This window comes from Telopea speciosissima, chromosome 7, assembly GCF_018873765.1.
Source record: "Telopea speciosissima isolate NSW1024214 ecotype Mountain lineage chromosome 7, Tspe_v1, whole genome shotgun sequence".
Lineage (NCBI taxonomy): Eukaryota > Viridiplantae > Streptophyta > Magnoliopsida > Proteales > Proteaceae > Telopea > Telopea speciosissima.
The window spans coordinates 4,274,561-4,292,239 of record NC_057922.1 but is presented as its reverse complement, the minus strand read 5'-3'; the positions used below and the strand labels follow the sequence as shown (position 1 = coordinate 4,292,239).

At 40.1% G+C, this 17,679-nt stretch overlaps 4 protein-coding genes across 4 annotated transcripts in view; 1 reads left to right on the top strand and 3 right to left on the bottom strand.

Moving 5' to 3' along the window:
- Positions 1–1,771: 1,771 nt before the first annotated feature.
- Positions 1,772–3,390, top strand: LOC122669625. Its single transcript, XM_043866425.1, has one exon. The coding sequence runs from the start codon at positions 1,800–1,802 to the stop codon at positions 3,069–3,071; it is 1,272 nt and encodes a 423-aa protein (XP_043722360.1). The 5' UTR covers positions 1,772–1,799; the 3' UTR covers positions 3,072–3,390.
- A 6,088-nt stretch (positions 3,391–9,478) lies between these two features.
- Positions 9,479–17,679, bottom strand: part of LOC122667377 (disease resistance protein RUN1-like) — a 10,014-nt gene continuing 1,813 nt past the window's right edge. Inside the window, exons 2-3 of the mRNA XM_043863640.1 lie at positions 10,326–10,601; positions 9,479–10,225 (exon numbers count right to left, since the gene is read on the bottom strand). Of these exons, the coding sequence (XP_043719575.1) occupies positions 9,479–10,225; positions 10,326–10,601 (1,023 nt within the window). The remainder of the gene's footprint in view (positions 10,226–10,325; positions 10,602–17,679) is intronic.
- On the bottom strand, positions 11,578–13,219 carry LOC122669697 (disease resistance protein Roq1-like). Its single transcript, XM_043866528.1, has 2 exons — positions 12,684–13,219; positions 11,578–12,528 (listed from the first exon to the last, which is right to left on the bottom strand). Exons 1-2 carry the CDS (start codon positions 13,160–13,162, stop codon positions 11,928–11,930), a joined length of 1,080 nt encoding a protein of 359 aa, XP_043722463.1. The 5' UTR covers positions 13,163–13,219; the 3' UTR covers positions 11,578–11,927.
- Positions 14,562–17,679, bottom strand: part of LOC122669701 — a 27,960-nt gene continuing 24,842 nt past the window's right edge. The window contains exon 3 of the transcript XR_006334069.1: positions 14,562–14,725. The gene's annotated coding sequence lies outside the window, so the exon portion shown is untranslated. The remainder of the gene's footprint in view (positions 14,726–17,679) is intronic.

Below are 17,679 nucleotides of genomic sequence, written 5' to 3'. Positions count from 1 at the left end.
TTTTTAAATTACTATATTAAGTAAGTATTGAATGTTTATTCATAATTGATAATTGATACACACTTGGTATATGCTTAAGATACATCATTAAATGCTTATATCATCAAAAAATGGGAAAAAGGTGGGCATATAGTTGCGGTATATGTGTCTCTCTTTTCATATGTTCTTTATTTTTATTTAATGACGTGAGTCTTCTATATATGAATTGAAACCTATCGAAATTCCTCTCCCATTTAGATATATATAATGCCAATATAGGGGACAATGTATCGACGCAATACATTTTGGGGAAGGGATTCTAATTGATAGTTAACATCAATCAAGGTCTTCCTAGCTAGCAAGCATTACCCAAATTGAGCAATAAGAGACAATGCAAATCCCTTTAATATATTTATGCGAAGTGGTTGTTGTTGGCCTACATGGCCCCTATGCTAGCACGGGTCAATGAGAGCGCATGCACGGGTATCCAAGGGGAGAGGTGAGATGGTCATTTCACTATCCCATGTGAGAGGGCATTGCTGGATAGCATTTTTTTCTTACATTTATTAAGGGAGAGGATTCCACTAAAGGCAACATGGCCGTACACTAGTGTGGGGCCAATGGGAATGTGCACAAAAGCATCAATAGTGGTGAAACTTTCGCCTTTCATGGGGTAGGGTAGTCATTTCACACCTTACGTGTCTGGGCACAGAACCACAGCCTTCCATACCTTAGTCAATTGTCGGTCATTTGGGCTAGGACTAGAGCAAGCCTAGCCTCCTAAAAACCCAGTCCAGTAGAATCCTCTTGTGCTTGGCCATCCAATTGATCTTCGCATCAGACATCAGACCCCTAAAGTCACACAGGATGTTAGCCCAGTGGGTGTCCATCCGACCTTGTTGGTGGAACGAGGATTTTAGTAATGGGAATCAGGAGTCCGAATCAGCATCAGATTTCTGATCCGATTTTGATCCGAATTGCAGTGGTTGGACGAATTGGCCATGTGATCACCATGTATGAATTGGCAGAATTGGTGATCAAAATCTTTAATGTGCAGAACTACACTTGGAATCTCTGTTCATCAATTTCTTCAATTCCATCTAATAGAGGGAGGTGGATCCCATTTGTACAGTGTATTCGAGCAGGGGATAGAATGATCATTTTCATCCCCTCTATTACATGGAATTGAGAAAATTAAGGGGCAGGCAAATTGAGGGGATAAAGATCCCCCACCTCCATCACGAGCTCCACCTCTTGTGAACTGATCTTCCTGCCGAACCCATTACACCTCTCACCATTGCTGCATACCAGTAACTTCCGGGTTATTTGGTTCGAGCAGGTGAGGGATCCGGCCAATGGGAATGGGAGTGCAGAACACGATCCACCGACAGAGTAAGGACTCCTTAGTCCTTACCAAGGAGAGGAGAGGAAAGAGAGTTTAATGAGAAAGAGAAATAAAGATGGAGAACGTTGACAGAGTGTTATGAGAAAGAGAAATAAAAGATGGAGAGAACGTTGGTGTAGCCTGGTCCCTCTGACCGTCAGAGACTTTACGAGGTGGGTAGGTTGAGGTTCTCTTCAAACTCCAGGCTTTTGATTTGAACAGTTCGATAAGAATTCCTAGGTTATTTCGGTAAATATACATGATATTATACAGATTCTAATCTGACAGTTAGAAGCCTCGAAGGCACTGATCAGACAGTTGGGTTCTGATATTTCCGCTTTTATTTCTTCCGACGGCATTTTCCGGCTTTCGAGAGAGACAGAGAGAAGAGAGGGAGGGACTAGGGAGAGTCAAACTCATCTATTGTAGCTGTAGGATGTCACTCTCTGCAGCAGCAATGGAGATTCAGCTGAGCCGGAACACCGGCTCCCCTTCCCCGTCCTCATCGGACCACCAGAACTCTAACCCTAACCAGAATGGAAACCCTAACCCTATGCAGTCATGGTGGGAAGCCATCTCCAAGGCCAGATCACGCATCCAAGCCCTCTCTTCCATTCTCCCTTCCTTCACACCCCTCTCCTCCCTTGCCGACTCAGACCGCCCTGCTCGATCTCTCCTCGAATCCCCGGAAGCCTACTTGGCCCTCGCCTCCTCTCTTTCAGACCCTTTTTCTGGTTCCGGCGACGACCCTCTGTGTCAATGGCTTTATGAGACCTTCCAGTCCTCCGATCCCGACCTTCGCCTCGTCGTCCTTTCCTTCATTCCACTCCTTGCAGGCCTCTACCTCTCTCGCGTTGTCTCTACTGCTTCCGAAAACCCAACCCCTTCCCTCGCTGGCTTCGAAGCTGTTCTCTTAGCCCTTTACGCTTCTGAAACCAAAGCCCGCGGCGGAAAACCTATGTTGATCTCAATTCCGGATCTTTCGCAGCCATCTTTGTACCACGCACCACGGAACCAGCCTGCCAACCGGGTTGCCGTCCAATCTCTGCCTTCCCTCGGGGTTCTTTGTCCACCGCTCGAGCCGCAGATGGCCGTTAAATCGACGAAACGTGCTTGTATCGTTGCTATCGCGCTTGAATGCTATTTCAAGCAAATTCCTCAGATGCCTAGCTGGTGCAAAGTCGATTTATGTCAGTTCGCCGCTGGATGGGCCGGGCAGAATTGCTCTTGCAAGACCGAACTTGACGGCAATTCCGAAGGCGATAGCATCGATGCGAATGAGAATTTTGTGGAGGTTAGGGTTGACGAGGAGGACGAGGAGGAAAATGACGAGATTCGGGATACTGTCCAAGGGATGAACAAATTGGCGATTGTAGAAGATTGTAATGAAATTGGGGTTTTCAGAGGATCAAGAATTCCACTTCCTTGGGAGCTTCTGCAGCCGGTTTTGAGGATTCTTGGGCATTGCCTCTTGGCGCCTCTGAATTTGCAAGATGTTAGGGACGCTGCCTCGGTTGCAGTGAGGTGCTTGTATGCTAGGGCATCGCATGACCTGGTCCCGCAGGCAATCTTGGCCACGCGGAGCCTCATTCAGCTCGACAATAGGGCACGCTTTGCTGCCAAGGAAGCAGCCGCTGCCAACGCTGCTTCGAATGCGAACACACCAAGCAAAGCAAAGAAACCGGAGATCCTCTTGGTTTCAAAATGAATGGTCAGTAGACAGTCCCTTGGCAACAACCGGTGCTGGTTTGACCCCTTCTGTATAGTCCATCTGCACCATCTTCTTAGAATTTCTGAGACGATCAACATGTGTCAGCATTTGTAAGATTTCTCTCTTGTAATGAAATGAGGAGAAAATGTTTGTTTTTTTTTTTCCAACTTTTTGGTTAGGTGACAGGTATACTCATTATTGAAAGTCTGTGTTTCTAGTTTTGATTGATCTTAGTAGTTTGTGTCTTCTGGTATTGTTTTCCTAATGTTGTTTTGGTTATGTTTGCCTCTTATGCATAATGAGTTTGATCATCTTACCATGCGTTGTGTGCACTTGCACTCATATAAGTTCCAGTTCATTGTTTTAGGATGATTGGTTGTTCAGTACTTATTACCTATGAGGTGTTGGGTTTCTCCATGCCTTTCCCATTTAACTCATTGAGTATAATTTTGTCTGAGAAAGAGGAAAAGAAAGATCCAGGGGACTGTATGTCCTTCTAGTCCTGAAATGATCAGCAGTAAATTGTTCTCTCATAATGATTCAAGGGTCGGTCTTAACTCCTAAGTCTTAACTCCTTAAAGGTAAAATCATTGCGTTTACTTCTATTTCAGTTCTTGTGTTTCCTGATAGGTTAGCGGGGAACCATTCTATTTCTTCAAAGGTTGGCTTCTTCTTGTGGCTTGCAATTATGGATAAATTAGCTACCTCTGATAGCCTGGAACTCTGGAATTGTATCATATTCAAGTATCTGTATATTGTAAATGCGTGATCTGGTAAATGAATTGGCTATTCAGCTGGTCATTCATTGTTCTGTAGCTCTTATTATCAGAGATAGATTGGCTGATGGCAGGGTCTGTGGAGTAATTGATCATACACTGGAGTAATTCTCCTTCACAGATCGCACTAATGGCATGGAATGCTATCCTTGTTGCTATTGGTTAGGGTATCTATAGGGAAAGGAACTGCAGGATACTTGATCAAAAGGTTTTCAAGGTCCCAGTGTCAGAGCAAAGAATATTGTGGCCATCTTGCAATTGGTCTCAATAGTGCTGGAAATTGGGGTTTTCAATTTCCTAAGATATTTGTCGATTGGGTATGGTGTAGCTTCCTATCCATATCTTGGTCTTTTTCCAAGGTGACTACTTGCTAATGGTTCAAATGTTTCAAATATTACCGAAGTTTCGAGTGTCATGGATTCTGTTTAATGTTTAATCACTTAAATTGCAACTAATTTTTCCAGGTGTTGCACCAAATTTCTATCACTTCATCAAGTTCTGAAGAATTTTTCAAATTTTCCTTTCTACTTTACTGAGAACAATAATAAAAGCAAAGTTCAGGATCTATCAGCAAGTTGTAAACTGTGTCCTTTCTAGGAGATTTGAATTTGTAGAAAGTTTTTCTTCACCACATGGTGAAGGAAAACCACACCATCCTAGGGTTCACAAACTTCTATAGGATTTTAGTATGTTTCCCAAATTACCCTCCTGTGCGCATCTAAACCCCCACGGTGAATGGATCCCGTGGCTGAAGAAAAACTGTCTTTTGAATTTAGTCTCGGATATATCTCATAAATTTTAGTGCACATTGTGAACTATTCAGATATAGGATAGGACATAATTAGTTTCTGAAGCTGCACATTTATGTAGACAATGAATTTATTGTTCTTTGTGATGGTTGAATAGCTTGACATGTCGCAGCTGGAGGATTGTGATAAAGTTGAGACACTGCTACATTGTGGAGAATATGTATAATGTTTATTATATCTAAAGGCAAGAGATCGCTGCTTGGGTGTGTAGCCCCTGTGTCAGCACGGGGTTCAAAGACAATGCATGCAGGGGCATCAACATAGATGGGTTTTTTTTTAATTTCATAGTGGGCAGGGTGGTAAATTCGTACACTTCTGTGTCTAGGTACAGGAACCACGCGACCCAGCAGCGTTCTTTTCCCTTATATCTGATACAGAAAATAGATAAATTTCTATGAAGTTAAACCTTATCATTTTTTGTTTACCCTGAATTAGAACCAAAACAATTGTTTCGGAGGTTCATGGAGCTCATTAGGCTTGACATAGTAGCTAAATGATCTGCTTTCACTTCAAATGAATCCCCAATTTCTCACTTCTATCCACCAGTTAAATTCGGGCAGTTTCCAAGTTTGGCTTTGCATTTGCAGCTTGATGTTTTGAGATTAAAATTTTGAAAATGTATTTGTATCCCCCATTCCCCCCCACACACACACCCAAAAAAAAAAAAGAAAGCTTTTTTTTATTTGTTTTCTATTTAGACTTTAACTTCTTTTTTTTCCCTGTTTAGACTTTGTCTTATGTAATGTATTAAATAAGCTTGCCTATGAACCTTAAGTCCCATGCTTTTGTCTAGTTAATTATCTTGTGCCACACCTTGACTTCCATAGACATTTAGTTTAAAGTTATCCTGGTGATTCAATCAGGTTCAACTCTACTGAATCTTTGTATAGTTTATTACTTGTTAGTTGAAGGAGATGCTACCTTTGTTCTAAGTGGGATGGTTTCAAAAGAGAGTAGTAATAGGTGATATCCTCGTATTACTTGAATGGCTGGATCTCTTGGTGCTTCTAAAAATATTTCATTGCAATGGAGGATGCATACAGCTAATGGTTTGGCTGATGAATTAAGCCAAGTCTTTGGTGGATAGATTTCATTTATACTTTGGGCCTTACCCAGTTATGCAGTCCACATTCCTTCTCTTTGGCATTTGGGTCTTTTTTGGTACCGTATCTTACTCAGCCTCTCTCTTATCAAATGTTGTCAAAATGAAAAAAGATACCGGGAATTTGTCATTTGCCCCTTTCCATATAGACTGGGTGAGCCTTACTGAAGGGTATGGAGAAGGGAAAACTCGGCATTTTCCCATGGAGTACCAATTTTGCACCTTGAAGGACAAACTCTTTTGAGAAATATCCCTCCTATACTTTGTTCTTGCTGGTGGTGCTTGGGTGAAGGAAGTTCTCTTTGAACAATGGGGTCATGCAGTTTTTGCATGGGCTACTGTGTTGTATTGATATGTCGAACCATTTGATCTCCAAATGCGTTTCTGCCTGTTCTGGGCATTCTATGAAAAATTAGGAAAAAGTTTCTCATTTGCCCTAGGGGGGGAATCCTGATATATTCTACATGAATGGGGTCTTTTTCAAGGGAAGTGGTGAGCTTTTGTGTGCTTTGCTGCAATGCTTTCAATGCAAGATGGAGGAAAATAATGGAAGCTTTCTGGTTTTCTTTTTCTTGGTTCCCATGTAAAGAAAGGAACCATGTGCACATAAAAAATTGTATAACACTATTACTAGTCTAATACAATAGAGATGATCATCATCGTTGTCAAGAATCAAAATCCTGAACAACTCTTCCACTGCCTGTGTCCCCAATTTCTTTAGTCGATCTACTCTTTATCTTTCTCGGAGCAGCAGCAGCACTAGTAATGGATTGATGGTAAAACATCTCCAAGTTATTAGGCCGCCCCACCTCTTCCTCCTCTCTCATTAGGAAGAGGTTCATCTCTGTCACAGCACAACAGATCCCACCACCATGTTCTTCACGGCCATATTCATCATCATCATCATCTTCTTGGTCTACTACCTCTAATATCTCAATGGTATCTCTGCCTTCCAACTGAAACCCGAACCAATCGAACCCTTTGAATCTGTGAACATGGTCTATAGCATAGACTGTACCATAGTCAGCTTTTAAATTCAGACTTGTATTTACTCCTACTACATCATCATCCTTCACTAATCCTCCGGCAAGTATTGGATCAAATACGCTAACTCTCATAGAAACTTGCATAATTAACCTTCTTCTACAATATCATCATCATCATCATCATCATCATCATCAGGAATCAGGTATTTACGAAAGGACCTTCATCTATGAATTGCAAACGTATCCAAATTTGTCTCCGACCTTCATTGTTGTTACCTTCATGACATGCTACCTCTACGAGGAAAGGAAAGGAAACAACCTGTAAATCATCAATTTGAGAAACTAATAGTTAGAAGGTTTTGCAGTTTTTTTACCAAACTAATAAGGACCATTTGGTAGGCATACATATAGACAGCACATAAAGGATCTCACCTGGCCATCCGTCAGCCGCGAATAATGAACACAACAGATTTGATCCTTGCCTCCCCACATTAGTTCCAGCACACTGAATTTAACTTGTCCTCACAACGCCAGGCTCCTCCTTTACCCACATACATCAATGACAGAACCTCTAAGGCCACTGGCTTGAGGGAAGAGCTCCGTTGGATCAGATGGTCCCAAGCGGTTGGACATAACCCAATAGACCCTCCATGAGTGCCTCCTCACAGCATTGTAGCCAGCTCTGTAGTACCTGTTCAGAGTTCAGACTTGCAAGCGACACACCTGGTGAGAGAGGTTCATTGTTCAGCTTTGTACCTACACATTGTAAAAGATTTATGATCGCCACTGCAATTAATTCATGAATATTAGTGGGTTCTGCTAACAAAAATCCTAAGAGAAAACAATGGAACTATTTTTTAGCAGGGTTTAAAAAAATATGGAGGGACCTGTATCAATCAGAATCGGCCTGGATCGGCCTTGGAATCAGTATTTAAATCCCATTTAGGGATTTTCTGTACAGGAATTGGACGACCCAGGTCGGTCGTAGTCCGGATTGGCCTCAGATGATACTGAAACGATGTTTTTGAGTACCTAGCAGTGAGGAAGTCTATAACTGTAACAGTTTGCGGTTTGTTTTGATCTGTCTCTCCCCAGTCCTGAAATCCATATCTTGAGGAACTGGGTTCATAACCATTTTGGGAGCCTGGTGCTGCATGTAGATCGATTATAACCTTCAATCCAGCTGCAAAATAACAATCTGAATCAACAAAGGGACTTGGTGATTAAACTCTTAAAAAAGATTAATTTGTTGGGCACTTACTCTGCCCACAGGAAGGCATTGTCCAAAGCCTGTTAGGAACCCCTACACAAGGCTTTGGTGGGTGTGGGTAGCTTGATATCCACCAACCCACTGGAATTCTCACAGCATTTAAGCCATTCTCTGATATGAACTTGAAATCTTGTTCAACTAAGAAAGTCCTCCAGTACTCCTGAGATGCAGAAAATTTTCATGCATCAAAAGCTTCGCAATCGCACACTACCTACCAATGTGAGACTAATTAAATTTCCCTTACTGTCCATGGAATTAAAGTCACTATATCAACACCCTCAACTTTGGGCCATGGGTCTCCAAATAACAGGTGCATGGACAATCCACTTTGATATCATTTTGATAACATCCATGATCCAACCCACAATCTAGAAATATAAAAATGAAGTCTTAAACAAGAAAGAAAGATATGTGTGGTGGTTACTGACCCTACATGGCCCCCGCAATCTTCATCTCAACCGATCGATTGTCGTCTCTCCATTCATCATCTCCTTCCTAGTCAGCTGTGAACAACTCCTCTGTCTTAACCTAATTGTTTTAGTTTTATAACACAAAACAAATACACTTGTTATTAGTTTTACAACCCCAACTAATTGCTTAAGTTGGGGCGGTTGTGAAAAAAAGGAAATCTGTGCATGTACTTTTCTATACTCACTCTACTGAAAGGAAGGAAAAAAAATCTAATATTCACAGTAGTACTAACTCGTTGAGCAACAGAGAAGGACCAGCCTCATCAACGTTGTCGAGAGGATGTTTATTATAGTATCATTAGTCCTCTCCTCTGCCTCTGCATCCCCTGTTTCATTAGTCCTCTCCTCTTCTTGCTCAGGCTCAGGAAGAGCAGCAGCAGCAGTAATGGATTGATTGTAAAACACCTCCAAGTTAGGCCCCTCCTCTTTCATTAGGAATAGTTTCAGCTCTGTCACAGTTAAATAGATCCCACCAAGTTCTACTACTACCTCTAATATCTTGATGGTATCTCCGCCTTCCAACTGAAACCCAAACCAATCAAACCCTTTGAATTTGTGAATATGATCTATATCTGGATTTATCAATTGGATATCCTCAATTCTCATCCTATTTTCACAATAGGTTATTTTTTGGTTTTTCCCATGGATACAAGCTTTAAAATTCAGACTTGTATTTACTCGTGCAACCTGCACTAGTAATGGATCAAATCCGTTTCCTCTCATAGAAACGTGCAAAATTAACCTGCTACAGATCTCATCATGTGGAATCAGGTATTTACGAAGCGGATCTTCATCTATCTCTTGCAATCGTTTCCAAATTTGTCTCCAACCTTTATTGTTACCATGCTGACATGCTCCCTCTAAGTGTGAAGGAAAGAAAAGGACCTGTAAATCATCAATTTTGAGAAACTAATTATTAGAAGGTGGTTTTCTAGTTTTTCATAAATTTTCATAAATTCAAAGACAAAAAATACTAATTCGTGATTTTCCATTAAGGTAGGTAGATATAACAGAAGATAAAGGACCTCACCAGGCCATGCATCAGCCGCGAATAATGAACACAGATAAATTCCAATCCAGACTGCACCAATCCATCGAAACTTGTCCTCACAATGCTTCTTGTAAACTGCTCCTCCTTTGCAGAAAATTTTTTAAGGCACAATAACTCCAACTGATTCATTTCATGCACGTCTTTTGATCTTACCAATGTATTGCAAAGACGAAGTTCAATTAAAGCACAGGGCAGCTTGGGTATGTATCGAAGCTTGGCATTTCCCCACAGGATAATGCATCGCAAAGATGACATATTTTCCAATGACTTTGGCAGATCCACTAGACTTTTGCAGTATAAAAGATCCAAGACCTCCATCTTCTTTAACAGTCCAACACTAGCAGGAAGTGCTTTCATTCTTGTACGGTCCAAGAAAAGCTCAACCAAAGATTCTTTTAGATCACCAATGGACTCGGGCAACTCTTTAAGTGAGCTGCACTTACTGAGAATAAGCTTCTGGAGAGAACTCAACCTACTTATACTGTTTGGGAGTTTCTTAAGATCAATGCAAGAGTCCAAGTTCAAGTAAACGAGCTGCTGGAGCTGCCCAATGGATTCATGAATATTAACCAAAAAAGGGCAACAATTAAGATACAACCTCTCTAACAGAGGAAATCCTGAGAAGTCAGGAGATTCAAACAGCTTCCAACAAGAACTGAGTTTAAGAATTTTCAATTGTTGAAACATCTGTCAAATCAAAGAGATAGATGAATAGAACATTTCTTAATGTCTAGCGATATTTGGTTATAAAAAGAGGGGAGAGAGAAGAAAGACAAATACTACACACCTTATTTTCAAGCCAGTTATTTGAATCAAGTTTAAAGATGCCAAAACTTAAGTCGAGCATAACTATTTTGTCGTGATAAAAATCAGCAGATAGTTTTTCCAATGGACAATAACACCAACTCAGCCATCTTAACATAGAAGGAAGATACTGAAATTTCCCCAGCAAGACTGCTCCATCAACTTCTAGTAATCTTAGATTGGACATATTCTCAAAACTTTTAATATTTAAAACAATGTGGCCAAACCAAAGGGGGAGATCTCCAACAATTTCATTCCCCTACAATTGAAAAAGAGTTCAAGTAAATACGAATTGATAGACAAAAAATATGTAGAAGCTTCGTCAATGTACTCCATACATGCTATGTTTGGTCCTATCACATGCTTACATAGAGTAAGAACAGAGGAAAAATAAAAAGAAAAAAAAATCATGTAATTAGCTCTTAGCTTGAAACAATTTCTTAACATCATGAGACCATAACCCACTATGTTTGAGCTTGTTCTCAATGATTCTATTATAACAATAAATGTTTTAAGGTTTGAACAAATATGGGATGGAGCTAAAGTGGAGACCATCAACCTTCCCTTATAGTAAATAAATAGAAATTTGACAGACATAAATATGTAGAGGCTTTGTCAATGTACTAGCTCCATAATAATTGAGTTTAGTACTAATGCAGTTTATTTCAACATCTATTTGTAGAAAAAATCTTGTGGTAATCAAGGTTGATTAAAAAAGAAGATGTAACTTCAATTCTTTTTACTCCCATTTAATATATAACACACTTCTTTCAATCAGGAAAAAATTTCTTGTTTAACATGTACAATGAGAAAGAGTGTAACGATAAAATGGTAAGTTGTTTTTAAAATTTGAAAACCTCTTTTTAATATTCGCTTAAACTTTTGGGAATAAGACAAAGGGCAATCAACAAAAAAGGTTAGAACTTCTCAATTACACTTTGGTTACAACAAGATGCATCCATATTTAGAATCACAGGCTTCTCTAATGTAAGAGCCAGAGAATTTAGAAAAAAAATGATTCATATAATTAGTTCTTACCTTACCACCATTTAATACCTTCATGATATTATCCCAAGACCATAACCTATTATGTTTACCAGGTTCCATAAGGATTTGGTCGTTGGCAATTCTCCTTCCCATGTCACGAATCTGATCGTGCATCGACAAGACTTTTGATTTACTCATATACATACTTGTATACCCTTTTGGCTCACTAATCTTTATGAGGGATTTTCTCTTGAGAACTTCTAAACGGTATCTCGGTTCAAAACCACAACCTTCCCATATGGAAATTACAGCTTCTTCTTCATATCCTATAAAACAGCATGCAGCGTCAAGAAACATGGCTTTCTCAATATCATCTTGCAGATTATCATAGCTTATTTTTAACCTTTTGTAGACATCATTATGAAGAACTTGTTTCAATATCCGATACATGCTTTTCCATACTTCTTTATCTTTTTTCATAGATAAATCAGAACCCAAAACCTCCAAGGCTAAAGGCAACCCTCCTGTCGTGTGTACTATATCAATTGAAAGCTGCATATAATCATCAGGAGGCTGGTCCGTATAGAAAGCATAAGAACTAAAGAGTTGAAGACTCTCTGTCTGTATTCAATTCTTGAGGCTCGTATACTTTTCTATTATTTTGAGGAACTCTACCTAGAATGCTCTGATCTCTAGTTGTTATAATTATCATGCTTCCAGGACCAAACCAATTGATATCACCAGCCAATGCATCTAATTGGGTATGATTATCCACATCATCCAGAATGAGAAGAACATCTGTTTTCCCAAGTCTATCTTTTATCAATCTTGATCCTTCTTTAGGACTACATATTTTTATTTCCTCCCGGAACATACTGTAAAGAAGTTTCTCTTGCAAGCAATCAACACTATTGGGTTGTGATGCTTTCTCTTTGATATCATCAAGAAAACAACTCTTGCTAAAGTTTCTAAAGATGCGGTTGTATACGGCTGTCGCAATGGTTGTCTTCCCAATACCACCCAAACCACATATCCCTAGAAACTGAACATCCTCAGAACTGGTATTTGACAGTAGAGATATTACAGATTCTACACGGTATTCTAATCCAACAGGGTGTTTAACCTCAATCAACGGGACTCTATTCAGTCGAATCCAAGCACTTTGGACAACTTTATCCACTAGCTCTGATTGATCAGCGCTGCAATTAATTCATAAAAAAAAAATAAAATTGAAAGTGAATCTCAAATGCTAAAAGAAAATATGAATTGGATAAGAGGGAAGACTAAGATACGACTTGGATCATCTATAGAGAGATCTTCACAAAAGAAGTAATTTCGAGGGACTGAGACTTACCCATCATTAAAAACCCATCCACTCTTATCACCCACCGCTCGCAAAGCTTCCTTCCATTTCAGCAGAGTTTCGGGCGCCTCCTTGCCATGTCTCTGACGTGAAATTCCAAAACTTCCAGTCTGATTCTTAACATCTGATGTCTTAACTTTGAAGAAAATGGGGAAAATGACCTGACCGTTGGTTCTATGACATTCCAGCATTTGAACTAGCTCCCAGAGACACCATTTGCTTTCGGCATATCTTTCACTGAAGACAGCGATCGAGAGCTTGGATCCTTTTATTGCTCCGAGGAGCTCCGGCCCAATATCTTCACCTTTCCACAGATCTTTGCTGTCAATGAAAACATGAATTCCACGATCCTTTAGAGCCCTATAAAGGTGACCAACGAAGGTATTGCGAGTGTCTTCTCCTCTAAAGTTGATGAACACATCATAACTTGAAGAAGAAGAAGAAGAAGATCCAACCTGTTGGGGCTCCATGAAGATTAATTGCAGTAGAAGAACACTATTCGCCTATAAATTGGCTGGGTTACGTTGATTAAAAGGATAGGTGATTAACGGAGAAATTGGCGGCTCTGTTTGCTACTTTAAACAGAGAAGGAAAAAGGTGGCGAAAAAGGGGAATACGTTTGGGATATGACCATGACCATGGGCTGCAGAAAAATCAAGCACAAATGTCGAGCTGCGTGCAGCGTAACTTCCCGGAGCCTATGATGCGTTCGGTGAAAAAGTTCAATGAACGCGGGCTAAATCACTTTCGGCTTTGTCGGTGGGAAAGTTCAGTGAAAATGGGCTCAGGAATAAAGTTGTTTCTGAAGATGTTAAAATACGGTTCTTGCTACCTTACTCATCAATTTTAATCCTCTGCTGTTCGCTGCCCAAACAACACAGTATTATCTCAAATATCAAATAGGATGTAAAATGATAACTTAACTTCTCTTGGACAATATGTTCGGGCAGGAAGATTAAATTGTCATTTTGCCCCCATGTGAGGAGACAACAAGTGCTATTCGGACAGCAAAGGATAACAATCCGAGTTTCACTCTTTAATAGCAAGATAAGGAGTAGAAACAGGCTGTTAGCGCACCTCCTATGTAGGTCTCTCCACCCTCTCATGAAATAACATATCTACCCCTATTATGGAAGAAGAGAGTTTTTTTTTTATTTTATGAGAAAGTGAAAACATATAAACATAGAAGGCGTTACCGAACGTTACACAACCGGACAAGGAACTTAATCCCCGTAAGAAATTATAAATTTTATGGCAAACAATTGCCTGTCCTCGAAACCATGGTGTGTGATGCTTTTAGAGGTATTTTGAACACAAGATCACGAGATTGAGGACGGACATTCCTAATAGGGGCAGGAGTTATGATTCCATCTAAATGGTCTTTTGTGTTGCCACTCACGAACACTTCTGCTGTAACACCAACCAACGAACTTATCTTCTAAATTTGTAAATACTAATAAGGAAGAGGTTTAGTGCAAGGCTGCGTAGCCCCTGCGCAAATGGGATCGTATGCACAGACATCCAAGGAGAGACGGGCCTTTTTTTTTTTTTTCGTTTTTCTTTTCCAGTGGGGGAAGAAACAAATGGCCACCAAGACTGCTCCACCTTCGCATCATGTACTGTATATTAAAAAGAAAAAACTGATCCACCCATGTCACTACACTGTTTCTATTTAATTCTTCAATAGAATCTCTGAAATTGTATTTGGATTTTATTTCAATCGACTGACGACAAATCCACAGAGATTAATAGTAATTTTGTGCTGTGCCACCCTCATATTTCAACTAGGACTGATAAGTTCATTCCAAAGTCTATTGAGGTTCAAAAGGTCTCAGTCATTTTTGTTATTGATAACTATACCATCAACTCATAATCCATTGGTTAGTTCACCTGTACAAACAAGCAATAGCAAGAACAAAACGAAGATAGAAGACATGAACTACAGCTTGATGTAACATCCACTCCAAACTCCAGTGGTTGTTCACATTCTTTAATGTCCAATGGGCCCATCCAAATGTTGCACGCCCATACACCTCTAATTGAGCTTTTTGCAAATCTCTGATAATCCTCTTTTGATGATCCTTTCACTTGCATCTCAGCTACCCATTCCCCTGTTTATTTCATCACCATCAATACTAACATATAGAAACTGCAATTGCTTGCTTTAGTAGAGATTTATTGTGAAATTTTGAGTTACCCACTTATATAAATACTTTCTGAGCATCATATCCTCTCTTGTAGCTAATGAGAGTAATATTTTGAGGAACCAAAATGGTTGCAGAGTTTAAATGAGTAGTATGTACTTACCAACAAATGTTAGGGGACCGTTTGGAGTGGTGATGGAGCTCAGTTGAGCTGATGCGTTGGTCCCTGGCTAGAGGGAAGAGCTCCTTTGGATGAGGTAGACCCAAGCGGTTGGCCATCACCCAATAGACCCTCCATGAGTGTCTCCTTAACGGCATTGTAACCTGGTTTGTACTACTTGTTCAGACTTGCAACTGATACACCTGGTGAGAGAGGGTCATTGTTCAGCTTTGTACCTACACATTGTAAAAGATCTATGATCGCCACTGCAATTAATTCATGAAAATATTAGTGGGTTCTGCTAACAAAAATCCTAAGAGAAAACAATTGAACTATTTTTGAGCAGGGTTTAAAAAACATATAGAGGAATCTGTATCAGTCGGAATCAGCCTGGATTGGCCTTGGAATCAGTGTTTAAATCCCCTTTAGGGATTTTCCGTACAAGAATTTGGCAACCCAGGTCGGTCGGAGTCTGATTGGCCTCAGATGATACCAATCCCAATTTTTTGAAACGCTGCTTCTGAGTACCTAGCAGTGAGGAAGTCTATTAACTGTAGCAGTTTGTTGTTTGTTTTGATCCGTCTCTCCCCAGTCCTGAAATCCATATCTTGAGGAACTGTGTTCATAACCATTTTGGGAACCTGGTGCTGCATGTAGATCGATTATAACCTTCAATCCATATTTGCTGCAAAATAACAAGTTGAATCAACAAAGGGACTTGGTGATTAAACTCTTAATAAAGATTAATTTGTTGGGCACTTAATCTGCCCACAGGAAGGCATTGTCCAAAGCCTGAAGGAACCCCCTACACAAGGCTTTGTTGGGTGTGGGTTGCTTGCTATCCACCAACCCACTGGAATTCTCACAGCATTTAAACCATTCTCTGATATGAACTTGAAATGTTGTTCAACTACGAAAGTCCTCCAGTGCTCCTGAGATGCAGACAATCCACTCTGATATCATTTTGATGACATCCAACCCACAATCTAGAAATTTAAAATGGAAGTCTTGAACAAGAAATAACGATATGGGAGGTTACTGAACTTCTTCATGACTTGCTGGGGAGGGGGAGGGGGAGGGGCTTTGTGATTTGAAACTCACCCCACATGGCTCGCTCAATCTTCGTCTCAACCGATGGATCGTCAGTCTCTCCATTCGTCATCCCCTTCCCAATCAGCTGTGAACAACTCCTCTGTCTTCATCTATTTGTTTTAGTTTTACAACAAAAAACAAATACACATGTTATTAGTTTTAAAACCCCAACAAATTGCTTAAGTTGGGGCGGTTGTGAAAAAAGGAAATCTGTGCATGAATTTTTCTATACTCACTCTACTGCAAGGAAGAAAAAAAAAAATCTAATATTCACAGTAGTACTAACTCGTTGAGCAACAGAGAAGGACCAGCCTCATCAACATTGTCGAGAGGATGTTTATTATAGTATCATTAGTCCTCTCCTCTGCCTCTGCATCCCCTGTTTCATTAGTCCTCTCTTCTTCTTGCTCAAGCTCAGGAGGAGGAGCAGCAGGCCTCGCCTCTTTCACTAGGAATAGGTTCAGCTCTGTCACAGTGAAATAGATCCCACCACGTTCTTTACGGCCATATTCATCATCATCATCACCATCAGTTGAAGGATGAAGATGATCTTCTTCTTGTTTGTCTACTACTACCTCTAATATCTCAATGGTATCTCCGCCTTCCAACTGAAACCCAAACCAATCAAACCCTTCGAATCTGTGAATGTGATCTATATCTCGATAATCATCATCTAGCAATCTTTGAACTAAGTCTCTATATGGATTTATGAGTTCGATGTCCTCAATTCTCAGACTAGTTTCACAAAAGGTTGTTATTTTTTGGTCTTTATTATTCCCATGGATACAAGCTTTAAAATTCAGCCTTGTATTTACCCGTACTACATCATCTAGTCCTCTGGCAAGTATTGGATCAAATCCGCTGACTCTCATAGAAACTAGCATAATTAACATTCTTCTACAGATCTCATCATCATCATCAGGAATCATGTATTTGCGAAAATGACCTTCATCTATGAATTGCAAAGGAAACCAAATTTGTGTCCGACCTTCACGATATGCTCCCTCTTCGAGGAAAGGAAAGGAAACAATCTGCAAATCATCAATTAATTTGAGAAACTAATAGAGTTAGAAGGTTTAATTTGTAGTTTTTCTTTTTTTAAACCAAAGGTTCCAATAAGGTAGTAGCTAGACATATATATATTGACAGATAAAAAGGACCTCACCTGGGAGCCATGCTTCTTCAGCCGCGAATGATGAACACAACATAATTGACCGAATTCCTTTCCACACATCAGTTCCACCACTTCGTATTCACCGTAACTACTTGTCCTCACAACACCTCTTATAAACTGTTCCTGTACACACAAACTTTTAAGGCACAATAACTCCAATCTTGTCCTGTTATGCATTTCTGGTAAGCATACAAATCTTTGGGAAACACGAAGTTGAATTAAATTAGAGGGCAGATTTGGTATGTGTCGAAGATTGGGACATCCACCCAGTTGAATGGAACGCAGAGACGTCATATTTTCCATCGACCTTGGCAGATCCACTAGCCCTTTGCAGTATGAAAGATCTAATATCTCCAGCTTCTTTAACAGTCCAACACCATTAGGAACTGCTTCAATTCCTCTACAGTCATCCAACCA